This window comes from Scyliorhinus canicula, chromosome 6 (assembly GCF_902713615.1).
Source record: "Scyliorhinus canicula chromosome 6, sScyCan1.1, whole genome shotgun sequence".
In the NCBI taxonomy this organism is placed as follows: domain Eukaryota; kingdom Metazoa; phylum Chordata; class Chondrichthyes; order Carcharhiniformes; family Scyliorhinidae; genus Scyliorhinus; species Scyliorhinus canicula.
Window position 1 is genome coordinate 112,314,133 of NC_052151.1, and position 19,888 is coordinate 112,334,020.

At 45.3% G+C, this 19,888-nt stretch overlaps 1 protein-coding gene across 1 annotated transcript in view; it reads left to right on the forward strand.

The window, feature by feature from the left end:
• LOC119967399 (intersectin-2-like) overlaps positions 1-19,888 on the forward strand; it is a 323,719-nt gene that overhangs the window by 163,873 nt on the left and 139,958 nt on the right. Inside the window, exon 17 of the mRNA XM_038799906.1 lies at positions 4,493-4,632. Coding sequence (XP_038655834.1) covers positions 4,493-4,632 — 140 coding nt within the window. The remainder of the gene's footprint in view (positions 1-4,492; positions 4,633-19,888) is intronic.

Below are 19,888 nucleotides of genomic sequence, written 5' to 3' on the forward strand. Positions count from 1 at the left end.
ATGTTGCATTCTTTAAAAGCTTGCTTATTTTCTTGTACTTCATTTCCATAAGGATCATGCCCATTTGTATATGGGCAGAATGGACTCGCAATTAGATGTTGACACTGCAAAGGCTATTCCAGCAATAATACTGAAGTCTGCGCCCTTAGCCAAGCTGTTCAAGTACAGCAACAACACTAGCATCTACCCACCGATGTGGAAAATTGCCCAGGTTTGTCCTGCCCAGAAAAAGCAGGACAAATCCAAGCCAGCAAATTAACATCCCATCAATCTGCTCTTGATCATCAGCAAAATTATTGATGGGATCGTCATTAGTGTTATCTAGTGGCACTTACTCAGCAGTAATGTGGTCACCGACGTTGAGTTTGTGTTCCACCAGGGCCACTCAGCTACTGACCTAATTACAGCTTGAGTCCAAACATGAATAAAAAGCTGAACTCCAGAGGTGAGGTGACATTTGACATCAAGGAGCAGTAGCAAAACTGCAGTCAATGGGAATCGGGTGGTGGGGGGTAACTCTCCACTTGTTGGGAGTCATACCTGGCAGAACGGAAGATGGTTGTGGTGGTTGGCAGTAAATAATTGCAATCCCGGGATATCCCACTCCTCCCACCTGGCTTACTCACTCTTCCAACTTCTTCCATCGGGCAGGAGGTACAGAAGTTTGAGAACACGCACAAACAGGCTCAAAAACAGCTTCTTCCCTACTGTTACCAGACTCTTAAACAACCCTCTTATGGACTGACCTCATTAACACTACACCCCTATGTGCTTCATCCGATGCCGGTGCTTATGTAGTTACATTGTATACCTAGTGTTGCCCTATTATGTATTTTCTTTAATTCCCTTTTCTTCCCATGTACTTAATGATCTGTTGAGCTGCTCGCAGAAAAATACTTTTCTCTGTACACGTGACAAGAAACAAATCCAGTCCAATCACTACAGATGTTCCTCAGTGTAGCATCCGTGGCCCAACGATGCTTCATCAATGACTCCATCATAAGGTTGGAAATTGGAATCTTCGCTGATGATTGTACAGTGTTTAGCATCATTCGCATTCCACCGATTCTGAAACAGTGCATGCGCAAATGCAGCACGGCCTGGACAACATTCAAGCTTGGGCCGATAAATGGGAAGTAATATTCGCGTCACACAAGTGCCAGACAATGACTATCTCCAACAAGAGAGAATCTAACCATCATCCCTTGACGTTCAATGACATTACTATCGCTGAATCCCCAACTATCAACATCCTGGGATTACCATTGACCAGAAACTAAACTGGAATAGCCATAGAAATATTGTAGCTACAAGAACAGGTCAGAGGCTGCGAATTCTGTGAAGAGTAACTCATCTCCTGACTCCCCAAAGTCTGTCCACCATCGAAAAGGAACAAGTCAGAAGTGTGTTGGAATACTCTCCCCTTGTCTGGATGAGTGCAGTTCCAATAACACTCAAGAAGCTCAGCACCATCCAGGACAAAGCATGCTATTCACCACCTTAAATATCCACTCCTACCACCATCGACACATCCATACAAGTGGAGAGTACTCCATCACACTCCTGTACATTGCGGCAATGTGCTGCCGTGCCTCATTTTCTGTAGTTAGCTCTATCTGTTCCCACAAGAAGTCTACATGGATGTGAAACCTATATAATTTTTCTTTGGCCTTGTAGCTGATGGACAGGCATTGGGGAGTCAGGAGATGAATTATTCACTGCAGAGTTCCCAGCACTGACCTGCTCTTGTAGCATTGTATTTTTATGGCTTGTCCAGTTCATTCTCTGGTCATTGGTAACCCCAGGATGTTGATAGAAAGGATTCCATCATGGTAATGCCATTGAATGTCAAAGAGAGATGGTTAAATTCTCTACAGTTGAAAGGGTCATTGTCTGGCATTTGTATTGTGTGAATGTTCCTTGACACTTATCAGCCCAAGCCTGAATGTTGTCCAGGTCTTACTGCATATGGGCATGGACTGCTTCAGTATATGAAGGGTCACGAATGGCGCTGAACACCATGCAGCCATCAGCGAACTTTTGACCTCGTTCTGGAGGAAAGGTCATTGATGACGTAGCTGAAGATAGTTGGGCCTAGGACATTCACTCATGTTCTGTGGCTAAAATAATCGGCCTCCAAAAACCACAACCATCTTCCTTTATTCTAGGTATGACTTCCAACAGTAGAGAATTTTCCTCCTGATTCCCATTGGCTTTAATTTTGCTGGGGCTCCTTGATGGCGCACTAGGTGAAATGCTGTCTTGACGTCAAGGACAAACACTCTCACCTCACCTCTGGAGTTTGGCTCTTTGTCCATATTTGAACCAAGGTTGTAATAAGGTCAGAAGCTGAGTGGCCAAGCTGGGCATTCGTAAGCAGGTTAATACTGTGTAAATGCTGCTTGATTGCAGTGTCAACGACACCTTACATCACTTTACTGATGATTAAGGGTAGACTGATAGGGTACTGGTTGGCCAGATTGAATTTTCCTGCCTTTTTATGTCTGAGCCGTTTCATCATAGAATTTACAATGCAGAAGGAGGCCATTCGGCCCATCGAGTCTGCACCGGCTCTTGCAAAGAGCACCCTACCCAAGGTCAACACCTCCACCCTATCCCCATAACCCAGTAACCCAGTAACCCCACCCAACACTAAGGGCAATATTGGACACTAAGGGCAATTTATCATGGGCAATCCACCTAACTTGCACATCTTTGTGACTGTGGGAGGAAACCGGAGCACCCGGAGGAAACCCACGCACACACTGGGAGGATGTGCAGACTCCGTACAGACAGTGACCCAAGCCGGAATCAAACCTGGGACCCTGGAGCTGTGAAGCAACATTGTTGGTTAAATGCCTGTGTTGTAGCTATACTGGAACAGCATGGCACATTCTGGAGGCGCGAGTCTTCAGTACCACTGCTGGGACATAGTCAGGGCCCAAAGCCTTTGTTCAATCTATTCTGCCATTTCTTGATATTATGTGGAGTGAATCAAATTGGCTGAAGACTGGCATCTGGGATGCTGGGGACCTCAGAAGGTGACTGAGAGGGATAATCTATATGGCCCTTCTGACTTAAGTTGGTTGCAACTGTTGTGTCTTGTATTTTGTATTGATGTGCTGGCCCCCCTCCCAGCATTGAGGGTGGGGATATTCCAGTTAATTGTTTAGTTGTCCATTACCATTCGAACCTGATGCAGCAGAGCTTTTATCTGATCTACAACCTTGGTTCAAATATGGACAAAAGAGCTGAACTCCAGAGGTGAGTTGAGAGTAATTGCCCTTGACATCAAGGCAGCATTTCATCTAGTGCCCTCGGAAAATTGAAACCAATGGAATCAGGAGGAAGTGTCTCCAATGGTGGAAGTCATCCCTAGCACAAAGGAAGACGGTTGAGGTTGTGGAGGACATGTTTTTAGGTTTGCCTGTTGCTGTACCTGACGTGCTGTCCTGCACTCTTCATGGATTCCCTGGCTGGATGATGATGGTAGAGAGGGGGGGATATGCCAGGGTATGAGGTACAGATTGTCGTTGAATAAAGCTCTACTCCACTTGATGGCCCAGTTTTGAACTGCTAGATCTGTCTGAATCATTTAGCAAACTGATAGTGCCACATTACATAATGCACAGTATCCTCAGTGTGTCGACAGAACTTTGTCAGTACGGTGGCCACTCCTATGAATACTGTCATGGGCATATGGTTCTGCAAAAGCTAAATGGGTAGGGACAAGTAAGTTTTCCCTCTTGTTGAGCCCCTCACCATCCACCCAGTCTGGCAGGTATGTAATTCTGGATTTGGCCAGCTCAGTCAGTAGTGGTGCTACTGAGCCACTCTTGATGATTGCCATTGAAGTTCCCGAGCCAGGTTACATTCTGTGCCATTAGTGCTTCTTCCAAGTGGCATTCAACATGGAGGAGAATACCAGCTGAGGAACGGTAATAAATGCTAATCAGCAGGACACTTCCTTGCCCAAGACTCCTAATGATGATTTGCTGTCATTTCATGGGTTTAGGTCAAAGTGCTTTGTCTGGTTTTATTCTATTCTGAGGTTTCTGCAGTGGTTTGGTACAAATGAGTAGCTTGCTCGGCCAATTTGGAGGTCATTTAAAAGTGAACCGCATTTTGTGGATCTAGTGCCACATGTAGACCAGGTAAGGATGGTAGATTTCCTTCCATGAAGGACATTAGTAAACCAAATGGGTTTTAATGACAATTCAATAGTTTTATGGCCCCCTTTACTGAGATTAGCTTTTAATTCCAGATTCATTAATTGAATTCATATTCTACCAGCTGCCAAGGTGGGATTTGAACCTGTATCCCTCGATCATTAGCCTGGGCCTCTGGATTACTAATCCACTGACATTGCCACAACGCCACCATCTTCTCTCTTAAGCTCAGCAGTGGCTACTTGTTGCACGCTTATGTCCAAAACAAAACTGATTTACATATCTCTCGGCTCTCTTGATTGAAGAAAATTTGTGTTCTTTAGCTACGAGTTTCATGCTATTGGATCGGAACCATGCAGAAAGGAAAGAATCTTGTGAACGACTTCGGCAACAGCTGAATGACCTGGAGAAAGAGACAGCAGACAAACTTTCTGAAATGGATGCTTTTAACACTCAGCTACAGGTAATATCCAAACAGTGTTGTTAACGAGGTGCGCTGCTCATAACTAGAAAATGTTGTGATCTTTCTAAATTTTAATTCCATTTCGGAACCTTTAAACTCTTCTCCTAACAAGTATACTTTCTAACTGGATCACTGAATTACATTCAGAATCTGGAATCCTGCTTGATTTTAGTTTTATCTCCCCAGGCCAGGGATACGGAGACCAACTTCAGTATTCTGAACTGAGTTCAACTGACTAGTCAAAGATGTACGTGAAGCTGGGACTTTTCTGATCTGTGAGATTCACTATCACTCCCAGTTATACTGAATCAATTACTGACTGAGCCAGCTGAACAAATGCTTCTGTTTCATTTGAGATGGGGTATTAATTGTAATGTTGGGCCTTCACTTGGCTGCTGGTTCTGCATTGTTCTCTCTTCCTTAATCTGTTCCCTCATCTAAAATATGCTTTTCCCCCCACACTTTCTCAGCTTTGAATCGACTTGCTCTGCCAAGGCTAGTTTTGAGTTGACGTTTGGGAGACTTTTAAGAATGTCTCAAGGAGACTTGGTCTTCGTTCCAATCAGCACACGCCTGCACCTTTCACCTTATTTCTCAATATAAGAGGATTCCCATTTTGTTTCTCGCCTCCCCTGCTTGATTTCTTTCCTGATCACTCCGAAATTGGGGAAATGCAATCAAGGGCAAAGTCCCACAACTCCAAATGACAAAACAGGTATTGTTAAAATATGTTCATTATATCTTTAAAAGATCAATTTGCAGCTGGCCAGAAGATAGTGTTACATAATACATATTACAATTGCTATCAACAAAGAGTGATGTTTGCTAAAATTCTGAAGAATACCTGTTTTTCCACTTTACCTGACCTACTTATTTTTGTTCAAAAGCAGTTATAATATAGTCAAGCATTCCCAGCATGCTTCTAAGCGGGCAACTCATCAATTTCCCTTCAACATCTTGAGACAAAACTCTGAGCATTTTTTCAGATTGGGCGCGATTCCCCGTAAACATTTCTAAGTTCGTTTGTAGTGGCGGGTTTCTCAGGGAGTTTCCCACTGGCTCTGCCAGCGGGTTCCCCATCCTTGTTCAGTGACATTTCTGGTGCGATTCTCTTACTGCGTTGCGCTCAAGCACGAACACAACCTGGCCGGAGAATCCCGAGAGAGGCCTCCAGCGGACCTCCCAACAAGCTCTGCGCCTCGCGAGATTCACCGAAGGCCTGTGTGACCAAATGGGCGGGACCAAATGATACTCACAGAAGTATGTCGTAAACCTACTTACGACCTACCTGCCGGGGATCCACCGGCCTCCCTCAATCTCCCGGCCTCCACAGGGAGGCTGCAGCCAGACGCCGATTAGTGCTGGTCCACACAAACATTGACCAGGTGGAACTGCACCTGTCTCCCGGGCCATCGGAGATGCCTGGTTGGTCAGGGCAAGTACAGGGTGGCTACATGGCCCTCCCCCTACAATGAGGGCACTGTGGCACTGCATAGCTGGCACCTTGAATCCAAATTCCCGACAGAATCGGGGTGGCGCTGCTTCCGCGATGCGCCGACCCCTCCCCGCCGTATTTCCAATGACGTAGGTCGTGTGTGGTCTCACCCGTTGGGAACTCAGCGTTGCGGATACGGACTCAGTCCAGCACCACCACATTCCGGGGAGGGCCGCTCCATGGGTAGGGAGGACATTCTTCAAGGCGGGGGGCACCGTGGTGGGGTGGTCCAGTGCGCGCAAGCCGGCCGAAGGTGGAGACTATTTTACGGGCTGGGTCCTGTAACATGGTGCGGCCACGGACCCGGCACTTCTCCAGGCCATATCGGCAGCTAGAGCCAGGAGCTCTCCGCTGCCTCCCTGCTAGCTCCCCAGAAAAATGGGGAATCGGTGGCCGTTTTGCACCAGTTTTGCTAGCGTCAAACGCCACAATTCCCACACCAGCGTGGGGACATAGTCTCCAAATCGGAGAATCCAGCCCATGATATTAGGTGAATTGGATATTCTGAACTTTCCCTCAGTGTACCCAAACAAGCGCCTGTGTGTGGCAACTAAGAGATTTTCACAGTAACTTCATTGCAATGTTAATGTAAACCTACTTGTGACCATAATATAGATTAATTAAGGAGCACTGCTGCCTAGGTGCCAGTGTGGCAGTGCAAGGGTGCCCAAGTGCCAGATTGGCACCGCCAAGGGTCGGGGGCGAGGATGGCCACACCCATGAAATGAGGGTGATAAGGGGGGTATTTGAAGGGTGGGAAGTGCAGGGTAGGTAAGTAGGGAGGTTTCGGGGTGATGTGTGAGGGTCCTGGAAGGGAGGGGTACTGTAAGGGGGGCATGAATAGGGGGGACCCCCAGGGACCTCATAGTGGGGTGTCCTCACTTGTGTGGTAGAGGGGGGGGGGGGGGGGGGGGGGAGGGACCCACAAGCTCACTTCGAGATCAGGGCACCCTCAAAATGGCGGTCCGAACTCTGAGTTCAGCTTCCCAGTGCTGGAAAAATTTCCAAGCGTCAGCTAAACCGGTGAGAAACTCCCCAGGGCCCAATAAAGTGACTAAGTCATTGAATAGCGGTGGGGAACTCATCGGCAGAGCCGTCGAGAAACTACCTGAAAAACCCGCCGCAAAATCATTGGGACAATCGCATCCGTGGTCATTTTTTGGGGCCCTGGGAGTTTCTCACCATTGTCTTTTTCTTCATGTTAACTTTCAATATTTCAGATAATTGCATTCAGTATTTGGAACTTCGGGCGCAATCTTCCGTCCACGCAACGCAATCTCGCAAGACCTTTCAAGGGGAATCCCACTCACAATGGGTGGTATCTGTTTTTGGCAAATTTGCATATTGGAGTGAGGCAGTAAGCCGTACTCTAATAATAATCTTTATTGTCATAAGTAGGCTTACGTTAACACTGCAATGAAGTTACTGTGAAAAGCCCTTGGTCACCACACTCTGACGCCTGTTCGGATATGTAGAGGGAGAATTCAGAATGTCCAAATTACCTAACAGTACGTCTTTCGGGACTTGTGGGATGAAACCGGAGCACCTGGAGGAAATCCATGCAGACACGGGGAGAACGTGCATACTCAGCACAGACAGGACAGGAATCGAACCTGGGACCTTGGAGCTGTGAAGCAACAGTGCTAACCACCTGTGTCACCATACAGATTCCCAAAGTACCAGAGGCTTTGGATTCAATCCCTTCACCTCAGGGACATCGGCAAGCACCATTTGGGACTAGTCCCCACAAACTGGACAGAATGGCACTTGTAGTGGTCTCCAAGGGGATCTTTGGGCAGTGTGGTGCCCCTGGCAATGCCACCTGGGTGTCAGCTTGGTATTGGTAAAGTGCCCAGGTGGCACTGCCAGGTTGGCATGTTTATGCGCGCGCGCAATCGGGCCGGGATTGCCCGCGTCAGGGGCGGAGGGTTGGGGGGGGGGGGGGGGGGGGGGGGGGGGGGAGGTGCATCGGGTTGGGAGGGAGGTCAGGGATTTTTTGTGGGCCTGAGATCGGGACGCCATCCGAGAGTTCTGGTGAGCAGAGTTTCCCATTTTAAAAAACGGGGCAATGTGCGGCCTTGGCCATGCATTCCCTGTTTAGGCCCCTTAGAACATAGAACATACAGTGCAGAAGGAGGCCAATCGGCCCATCGAGCCTGCACCGACCCCCATAACCCATTAACCCCATCTAACCTTTTTTGGTCACTAAATGCAATTATCATGGCAAATCCACCTAACCTGCATGTCTTTGGACTGGGAGGAAACCGGAGCACCCGGAGGAAACACACGCAGACACGGGGAGAACGTGCAGACTGCGCACAGACAGTGACTCAGGAGGGAATCGAACCTGGGACCCTGGCGCTGTGAAGCCATAGTGCTAATCACTTGTGCTACCGTGCTTATTCAAAGTGAGTCACTTTCAATAGCCATGTGTTTCTAGGCACTGCGAGCGCTGGGAAACATGCAGCTAAACACTCTCGCCCGGTGAATGTTTTCTTTTTTGGAAAGATTGTGCCCTTCATGTTATCCGTCTCCACATTTAACCATTTTCATGGATTGTCCCACCACTCCCAAATTTTAATCTGTGTATTCTGCTACGTCGCACAGCTCCTGATCTTAGCAGAATGTGGTTAGGATGGTCATGGAGATAGAGAAATACAGATGAGACTGCAACCAAAAGATTCCCTTTCCAAGAAGATCTCTGCTGCCTGTACATTAGTGAAGGATCCACTCTTGATAAATCCATTTTAAAATTATCTCATTCTAGATCTCAACCACCCTTTCAATTGTTTTGAAGGAGTCAAAAACCTTGCAGCCTCAAAATAACTGATAAGAGGTTAAAAAGGAAATTAAATGCGGCAGATATAGCAACAGTTCTGCAACAAATCGGAGGTCTGGTTATTAGGGTCATGAATTAAGTTGTTCAGCCAATACAAGAACCGAAGTGAACAGCAAAAACATCTCAAGTCAAAGCTCAAACAGAGAAGGAGAAATCAGAGACTAATGCTGAAAGGGAAAATGGGAGTATAGCAAATGCAGAAATGGATATCTGAGAATCAGAATAAGACGGTGACAAAATAAGAGAAATAGAAAAAGCAATGGAGTACAGAAACCAAACTAAAAATGGAAAGCAATGAAGCGAAGAATGGTAGGTTGACACTGAATCACAAAATTAAAGGGAAAGGATACAGGAAACTGAGTGAAAGGGACAGAGAATTATAGAACAATGTGAAGGAGCACCAACAATCATAATGATAAGCTATGTTTTGGGTAGGCCATTAAACATATACTGACTATACTGCTTAGGACAGGGGTGGGCAAACTTTTCCGTGCAAGGGCCGCATTCAGAAATTCACAATTCACAAAGGGCCGCATAGTATATTAAGTAAAATAATTACTTCACCCGGTTATGATTGTGGGCGCCTCATATAGAACATAGAACAGTACAGCACAGAACAGGCCCTTTGGCCCTCGACGTTGTGCCAAGCAATGATCACCCTACTCAAGTCAACGTATCCACCCTATACCAGTAAGTAACCCAACAGCCCCCCCACCCATTAACCTTTAAAAAAAAATAAAAAATAAAAAATAATAAATTTTTTAAAAAAAAATTTTTTTTTTTTTTTTTTTTTTAATGACTTGGTGGGCCGCAGAAATACCTTTGGCGGGCCGCATGCGGCCCGCGGGCCGTAGTTTGCCCACCCCTGGCTTAGGATATGAATCCAAGCTAGGGAGAGGAAACTAATATACCTATTAACTCGAGCTTACACAGCACAAATGACTCAGCAGTCTCGAATGGGCGGAACAATGGAATTCTAAAAGAGCAGGAGAATGGGCACTTTCTAAAGACTTTTAAGCAGGCTATAATGATGGTTTTTTGAAAAACCTGAATCGAAAATTGTGTGAAGATTAAATATATCAACTGGAGGGGAATGTAGCATCAATAAATTTCAGATATTTTTTCAATCCTCTGTTCTTCTCTAAAGTGTGAATTGACCATTTAATTTTTTTTAACATCAACTTGTTTCTCTTGCTTTATAATTCAACTACTTGTTAAGTTTCTTACAGCTACTGAAACTATTGAATTTAATCTTGCGCTAATATGTCTATTTGAATGACATTTGCTTCATTTATATTCTATATACTTACAAGTAGATAATTGATGCTATGTTTATAATGCATTGCCTTATATATGATACAAAAACTATCCAATTTGCTTTAATGTTCTATTGCCCTCCATTTATTGCCCTACAACATTTATTGACCTTCATTTAGGTGTGTGCTTGAATTAGCAGTACCTAGAAGTATTAGTCAGCTCTTCTGAACCTTCTATTTGACTTACAAGCATACAAACATTAGAAATAGGAGCAGAAGTAGGCCATTCGGCCCCTCAAGCTTATCCGCCATTCAAGAAGATCAAGTTTGATCTGTTTCGAATTCTACATTCTCATCTACCCCTGATAGCCTTAGATTCTTGTCAGACACGATAATCCATCGACCTCCACCTTAAAAATATTCAATGACCCCACCTCCTTCTGACGCAGAGTTCCATTTTTGGAAAACCTCTTGAGAGAATTTTTTTTCCTTGTTTCTGTGCTAAAAGGACGACCCTTAATTTTAATACAGTGCCCCCTAGTTCTGCACTCATCCACAAAAGGAAACATCCTTTCAACATCTACCTTGTCAAGACCGTTCAGGATCTTGTGTACTTCAATCATGTCACCCTCACTCTTTTAACCCCAAGTGGAAACAATCCCAGTCTGTCCAACCTTTCCTCGTACGACAAACTGCTTATTCCAGGCATCAATCTAGTAACCCTCCTCTGAACCACATCGTTCCTTAAATAAGTAGAACAAAGCTGTACATAGTATTCAAGATTTTGTCTCGCCAATGCCCTGTGTAACTGAAATGGAACAAACTTTTATGTTTGAGTCCTTTTTTAAAATAAATTTAGAGTACCCAATTCATGTTTTTTCCAATTAAGGGGCAATTTAGCGTGGCCAATCCACCTACCCCACAAATCTTTTTGGGTTGTGGTGGTGAGACCCAATGGAGACATGAGGAGAATGTGCAAAGTTCACATGGACAGTGACCGGGATCGAAACTGGATCCTCAGCGCCTTGAGGCAGCAGCGCTAGCCAGTTTGAGTTGTTTCTTAATAAAGGGGAGCATTTCATTAGCTTCCTTTTTTTAAAAAAGTATCTTTATCAGCAATTTCCAATTTTAGCAGTTTGACATATAAAACACAAAATATTTACAGTGTGTGATGTTTCTTATGTACATTTTACACACGCCCCTTCTGTCAGCACTCCCCCTCCCCCTTCTCCCTCCCCCTTCTCCCCTGTTGATAGTGGGCCTCCCTCATGGCACCACTATTCTCCCTGAGTGTCGTATTGCTATACTTCTTTCCTTCCTTATGCGATTCGTGCTGCTATCCTTGTGGGTTCGCTGGTGGGGGGGGGTGGGGTGCTTGTGTTTGCTGTCCCCTCCCCATCTCCCTTTTTTTCCCTTGCCTCTCCCTGATACTCCCCTGGGTTCCTTCCTTGACTTCTCTCTCTCTCTCTCTCTCTCTCTCTCGCTCTCTCTCCCCTCGCCCCTTTCATCCTAATCACTATTAGCTTCAAACAGGTCTTGGAACAGGCTGACGAATGGCCCCCACGCTTTGTGTAAACTCTCATCTGACCCTGGGATGGTGTATTTGATCTTCTCCAGGTGGAAAAATTCTGACGGGTCTGCCAGCCAGTCTGCAGCTGTGGGTGGTTCTGTGATCGCCAACCAAGCAGGATTCTCCGGCGTGTGATTAAGGAAGCAAAAGCCAGGGCATCGGCCCTCTTCCCCATATGTAGTTCTGGCTGGTCCGAAACCCAGAAGACTGTCACTCTCGGGCATGGCTCCACCTCCACCCCTACAACCTTGGACATTGCCTTGAAGAAGGCTGTCCAGAACTCGACAAGTCTGTGTCATGCCCAGAATATGTGGCGTGGTTCGCCGGGCCTCCCTGGCACCGTGCACATTTATCCTCCACTTCTGTGAAGAATCTGTATATTCGGGTTCTGTTTAGGTGAGCTCTGTGCACCACTTTAAACTGCATGAGGCTTAGCCTTTCACAGGAGGAGGTGGAGTTGGCTCCACTTAGCGCCTCGCTCCAGAGTCCACACCCCACTTCCGTGCCAAGTTTGTCCTCCCGTTTCTGCCTAGCTCTGTCCAGTGGTGTTCAATTGCCAGGGCGAACAAGAATGGGTATTCCTGCCTTCTGTGCAGCTAGAAGTATTCAGAGGTGGTGGTGTTGGTCCGAACACTCGCCTTGTGGGCATTGTACAGAAGTTTCACCTACGAGGTGAATCCCGTCCCTAGCCCAAACTGCTCCAGTACCTCAATGAGCTACTTCCATTCGACTCTGTCGAAGGCCTTTTCTCTGTCTAGGGAGACAATCACCTCTAGTGTTCTCTCCCCGGGTGGGGTCATTAATACATTCAACAACCGTCTGATGTTCGCAGTTAGCTGTCTACCCTTGACAAAGCCCGTCTGGTCCTCTGCAACCATCTCTGGTGCGCAGTTCTCCAGTCTCTTAGCCAGGACTTTCGCGAGTATCCACATTGAGCAGCGAAATGGGTCTATATGGGCCGCATCCTGTCAGGTCTTTGTCTTTTTTGGTATCAAAGATATCGGGGCCTGTGTTAGCATTGGAGGCAGGGTGCCCCTCACTACCGAATCTGCAAACATTTCCCATAGGTGCAGGGCCAGGGTTAGTGCAAACTTTCTATAGAGGTCCCGGCGCCTTTCCCGCCTGCATGGAGTTAGTATACTCCATGGCCTCTCTATGTCCAATTGGTGCTTGAGCTCCCCTCGCCTATCGTCACCCACGACTGGCGTGCCCAGTCCATCGAGGAACCATTTAATCTCCGCATCCCCGTCGGGTTCGGAGGTGTGCAGTCCTCAATAGAAGGTCTCAAATGCTTGGTTGACCTTTTTTGGTTCAGCTACCAGTCCACCTCTGCTGTCCTTCTCCTGCGCAGTATCTCCCTCGTGGCAGACTCCACCTCTGCTGTCCTTCTCCTGCACTATCTCCCTCGTGGCAGCCTGCTTTGTCAGCTGGTGAGCCAACAGATGGCTAGCATTCTCTCAGTGTTCAAAGAAGGTCCCCTGTGTCTGGCGGAGTTGGTGCACTGCCTTCCTGGTGGATAGCACTTTAAAAGTCCATTTGCAGCTTTTTCCTCTGCCACAAGCGCTATGGTCGGGGCTCGGATTATTTTCTGTCGACCTCCAGGATGGAGTCGATCATTTGTTGCCCAGCTCCCCTCTCCCTGTCTCTACATGCCTTGTAGGCTATAACCTCTCCCCTAATCACCGCCTTCAGTGCCTCCCAGAAGGTGGAAGGTGAGACTTTTCCGTTCGGGATGTTAATGACGTACTCGTCTATGACCTGTGATATTTTCTGACAGATGACCTTGTCGGCCTAATGGTCCATGTCCAGCCTCCGTGCGTGGTATTGGACATGGCCAGTCTACAACCTCACGTCCAAGTATTGCGATTAGCGCAGGGTATTCCGCTGTTACTATGTCTGGAAGCACCGATCTCCCCACTGCAAAGAAGTCTATGCGGGCATATACTTTATGCACCCACAAAAAGAACGAGAATTCCTTCTCACTGAGGTGCAGGAATCTCCATGCGTCCACTGCCCCCGTCTGCTCCATTAAAGTTCCAAGTTCCACAGCCATGCCTGACTTTTTCCCCATTTTGGGGTTTGAGCAGTACGTAAGTGGGTCCTGTACGCAGTTGAAGTCACCCCCCATGATCAGTCGGTATATGTTGATGTCAGGGATTTCCTCCATGGTCTTTTTTATGTAGTTCATGGTCGGGATTCTCCGAGCCTCCGCGCCGCAACGTGCTCAGCACTGGGGGCGGAGAATGGGCGTCACATCTGCGATTGGTTCCGATGGCGCTCCCGCAATTCTCCGGGGACCGGAGAATTGCTGCCAATCGCGCACGTGGTCGGCGCGGCGCCAGTCAGGGGCCGACAACTGGCTGAGTTCCCACCGGTGTGGTTCACACATGGTTTCACCCGGCAGGACCTCGGATTGCGACTGCGGACTCGGTCCTCGGCCGCCCTGGTGTGGGGCAATATCTGTCACTGGTGGGGGGGTGGCTCCAGGACGGCCAGGCTCGCGATCGGTGGACGCACGCGATCTCGGGGACGGGCCTATGTTGTCGGGGTCGGCCCGCGGTGTGGGACTGCCATGTTGTGCAGAGCCGCGCAGCTGCGAGGAGCACTCCGGGCCCTTCCGGGCTGACTCTTCCGAACTGACTCTTCCGAAAAGGTAGCCCAGCATTTGGGCCATGTAGCCCGTCGGACCCCTGCCCTCCATCCCCTCTGGCAGGCCCACAATCCAAATGTTCTGGCGTCGGGACCTATTCTCCTAGTCCTCAAGTTTTCCCTTCAAGCTTCCCTGAGTTGCCACCACCCTTCGGATTTTCACCTCCAGGGTGACCATCCTGTCATTCTGGTCCTCGATGCCTTCTCCAGCTCCTCGATCATTTTTCCCTGTGCCTCCACCTTATTCCCCAGTCCATTGATTGCCATTTGCATGGTGATCAACGTCTCTATAACTGCCACCTTGATCCCCACCTGGATTTCCATATTGATCGCCTCTCTCATCGCGGCCAGTGGGGAGGCTGATGCTCGGGTCGTCAGTCTCCCTCTCTCCTGGGTGGCCGGGCCCCCCTCACCTCGTGGGTCGGCCTGTTGCTCATGTCCTTTTCTCCCTCTCCTGTCGTCCCTTCAGTCTCCCATTTTCTGGCATGCTGGCTCTGTTCCTTCTCTTTCTCGATTGAGGGTGTGATGTTGTCAAACCTTCGGGCTAAATTCACCTAAAAGTGCCCTTTTGGTTATATTCTGGAGGGGAGCCACCTGATGTGCGTCTGCTCAGCACATTACTGTCACCTGAAGTCTCTCCATTAGCTTTCTTAATTACTTGTCTTGTATGCTGACACTTTGTGACTCGTGCACAAGAACACCGGGATCCCTCTGAGCCTTGGAATTCTGCAGCCGTCGTCTGTTTAAGTAATACTCTGCTTTTATTCTTCCTTCAAAAGTGAACAACTTCAAATTTCCCTACATTAAATTCCATCTGCCAGATTTGGCCCATTCACTCAACTTATCTCTATCAGTTAGCAGCCTCCATATGTCCTCTTCACAAAATACCTTTCTACCTATCTTTATGTCACCTGCAAGTTTAGCTACCATGCCTTCTCTCCTCTAAGCGATGAAAATTGTAAACAAGTTGAGGCCCCAGCACCGACCCCTGTGGGACTCTACTCTTCACACGAGTAATCAGAAAAGGAACCATTTATGCATACTCTGTTTTCTGCCAGCTAGCGAATCGTCTACCCATGTTAATGTTATCTCTGCACCATGAGTATTTATTTTCCGCAGTCGCCTTTGATGTCGCCCCTTCTGAAAAGCCTTCTGGAACTCCAAGTACTAGAGGTCTGCAGGCTCCCTTTTTATCCACAGCCCAATACTCCTTCAAAGGACTTCAATAAATTGGGTTAAGCATGATTTCTCTTTCACAAAACCATGCTGACTCTTCCCGATTAGCTTCATTTTTTTCTGTGTACCCAACTATAACCTCCTTCATGGTCGATTTCCTGTTTTCTGCCTCCCTCCCTTGAATTAGAGGGGTCCCATTTGCTACTGATGAAACCTTTAATTTTGGAAAATTAACTCCACCGTATCTGCTAGTTCATTAGTCACGTCATAGAAGACCCTATGTTGAAATCCATCTGGACCTGAAGACTTGTCAGCCCACAGCTCCATCTGTTTGCTCAGTATCGCTTCCCTAGTGATTGTACTTTCACCAAGTTCTTCTCTCCTTCCATCTCCTGATTTACAGTTAGTACTGGAATGGTTTTCGTATCTTCTATCGTGAAGACAGAAGCAAAATATTTATAAATTTAATCTGCCATTTCCTTATTATCTCTCATTAACTCCCCATTCTCACTCTAGAGGATCAACATTCACTTTCCATACTATTTTCCTTTTTAAATACCTGCAGAAATTCTTACTATCCATTTTTACAATTAGAGCTAACTTCCTCTCATACTCTAATTTATTTCTCCTGATTAACCTTTTAGTCATTCTCTGCCATTCTTTTCTGTTCTGACCAAACATCTGACCTGCCACTCATCACTGCACAGCTCTGAGCTTTTTCCTTCAGTTTGATGCTTTCCTTAACTTCCTTAGTTAAGCAGGGATGGTGGGCCCACTCCTTAGAATGTTTCTTTCTGGTAGGAATATACTTATTCTGAACATTCTGCAATATCTTGGATTGGCTTTCACAATAATCAATGTATCTTTAATTTGCCACTGTCACAAGTATGTTAATATAACTATCAATATGCTCATTCATGCATTGGGTAGAAACAATCAATTTTCCCTCCTAATCACTCAGATTTTACTGAGTTCACTCAATTCACTCTGAATTTCACATGATTTATTTTTAAAGCTTGAAACCATTGCATGTCCTGACCTTAAAACTCCTGCTTATTTGTTTTCTTGGCAGAATTGAAGGCTATGGTGAATTCAGTGTAAATTAGGACAATTGTGAAATCATTAATTCATTTGCTGATAGGTTATACATTAAATTGGTAAACTTGTTCAATTAATGTACTGTACTACTTCTGGTTTTGGATTTGAGGGCCAGTTGAGGGAAGTTTGATTTTTTTTTGAAAAGCTTCTTTCCTTTCCTTTTGTAATGCATTCCATAAGCATATTTTGTTGTTGGCCGCAGCATAGTTGCTGTGCATTCAGTATACAATTTATCTTTTGTTTACTTATTTCCTTACTTTGTTATCTTACAGTGTGAGGAATTGGACGACTTTGTACTTGAGTGCCTTCTCTCTCTGCTGGGCTGTCTCAGCAGCTTGTTCCTTTTATTGAAGGTTATTTGCTGAAAAAAGTCTTATTCTCTTCTCATTTTCATGTATTACTGTTTCTTTAGCCATTTACCCACTTGTGCTTTATTGATGATATATCCTCAGTGCACAGGATAACGATTTTAAGCAAACTCCAGAATTTGTTCAGGGACTTAATTAATTTATTAAATGGATTGATCAGTTTAGATATCCAGCTTGGTCATTAATAATTACACAGCCACGCAAATAACACAAGGTGTGTTTCCTAATTTCACATAAGGAATATACTTAAAGTTACTGTTTTTCTAGATTCTAGGAGGCATATTGTTAAGAACCACAACTGTGTAGTCAAGCACATACTGGCTATTGCACACTGTAATCAAAATATTTGTTCGACACCTGTGGGAAACTGGTTAGACACTTGAGAAACCGAGCATTTCACAATGTGAATTTATCTACATTGGCAAATCATTTGATGTTCAAATACAGAAAACCATAGCACTATGCCCTTTCACCTCCGAAGTATGGCCTTCTTTGTAAGGGTACCACATTAAACAAGCGTGGTGCCATCTCGCATCAGTTGCTAGTGGGTATAGGTGAACAACACAAAATTACCCTGAAGCCAACACTAAATCGATAAATGATACTCTCATCCACTATGCACTGGCAAATTAACCAATAATGCACACTGCGGTCAGGAGTAAACTAATAAAAACAGATCAATTTGTGAATTCCAAAAGCATCTATGCCACTAAGAATCTTAAATGCCTGTGGTGTTACTTTTGTGTTTTTAAAAATAACTATACCAATGTGGTGAGATCTTGATGAGAATATAGATAGAGTATCCTGCAAAATTTCTGAGTCGGATTGTGACGGTGCCACATCAGTTATTTATAATTGAGGATGAAGACCGTAAGTACTGTTGAACAGTGTCTAGTATCTTTTGAATGCAGGAGCTATTCACTTTTTCCTCTCTGGAGCTGCAGTGCCTGTGATATATTAACAAATTGACAGTAAACAGTAAAGCACAATCCATGCTTTCCAATTCTATAGTCATCAGTTGTCCATCGTTGCATACCACGTACTCTATTCAGTCATACTTCATTGCTGGCTGCTATTGTTTTCAAATACCAGATTTACTAATGCTTTCTATCTTTGTGTTTTGACTTAACTTTATTAACCTCAGATTGTCATTTTGTTTTTTTCTTTGCTGTTCTGCTTGTATTAAATTATTTACACATTGGCTTCAATTTTTCCTTCTGTGACAGTGAAATTTATTTAAATACAGTACAATCCAAAATGGCAAAGCTAATAGCAAATAATGAATTCATGTTCTGTTACTGAGCCTATTCTGGAAATGATCTCTGGGTCTTTCCCCATTTATCTCTCCCATCCCAACCAACCATTCTATGATGAATGAATCACAGAAAGAAGTCATTTGGTCCATTGAGTCAGTACAGACCCCAATCTAGAATCCCTACAGTGCAGAAATAAGTAATTTGGTCCATTGAGTCAGTACAGACCCCAATCTAGGCCCAATTTCCCATCCTAGCTGTGTAATCCTACCTAACCTTTTGGACACGGGGGCAATTTAGCATGGCCAATCCACTTAACCTGCACATCTTTGGACTGCTGGAGAAACTGGAGCACCCGGTGGAAACCCACATAGATATGGGGAGAATGTGCAAACTCCACACAGACAGTCACCCAAGGCCGAATAGAACCTGGGTCCCTAGTGCTGTGAGACAGCAGTGCTAACCACTGTGCCACCGTGCCTTTCCGTGATGAGTTGGGGAAAAGAGTTCCTTCCAATTTTCTCCCAATAAAGCATTCCAAAGACTTTCTAAAAAGTGAAAGAAATTGAGGTGATTCGTCCACTATTTTTTCCTCTGTCCCTTATTTCCATTTAGCTCTAATAATGTGTCTGGGTTTGGAAATTCTAGGGTGTGTTAAGGAGTTGAGAAGAGAAGGGGCTGATTGTTGACACAGGATTTCTTAATAACATACTGTCGTTAATTTGAAGGTTGGAACATGAGACACAGATTTCCTTGGCAAAATAAGTGGCAACATTTCAGCTTTTATTCTTTTGTTTTCAGATTATTTTTATAACATGGACAATGTTTAATGAGAAAAGCAAATTGATTTTTAAATATCCTTCCTCTCTGAGTTATAAAATTTCTTATAAGAAATGGGAAACATTGAATAAAAATGTAAAAGACTGGTTCTGTCCTGTTGTCAACCACCCTGGAACCTCGCAACTGTGTTGCCACTTGTACAATGTGAATGAATCCTTGGACAGGGCAGTGCAAAACTTTGATGTTTTTTAAAGTGGCTTATTAGCAACAAGATGTCGAAGGGAACATTGGGGCCATTGTTTTTAATGGAGACTTGCATTGTAGTGTTTGCTTTGAAAATGTGAAGTATGGAGTAGTTTCATGCTGAATAAAGTGTTTATCCATTAGAAGATGGTCAGTGAACATTCTCCCACCACTTGCTGTTCACACACAGTTTTAGATATTCCTACAATAAGCTGGGTAAACTGCACGAGAAAAAATAACAACTTTAGTCTTTGAAAAATTTGAACCAGAACAGAAACCTACTGAGCCCAACGAGTAATAAATCTCAAAGTTAAAAGCAATAATGTATCTACAATCCTGTAATCCAACCCATAAATAGCAACTGATAATGCATCCCTTATCCAAACGGTCTATGTGGTGCATTAGTTCAGAAATAAATTATGTTTTCAAGTTGTGGTGAATGTAATATGATAATTCGCACTATGTCTTTGTAAGCGCAGTAGCGTTATCCGACCACTAGGGGGAGTAGCTCTGGGAATACTCAGGAGCT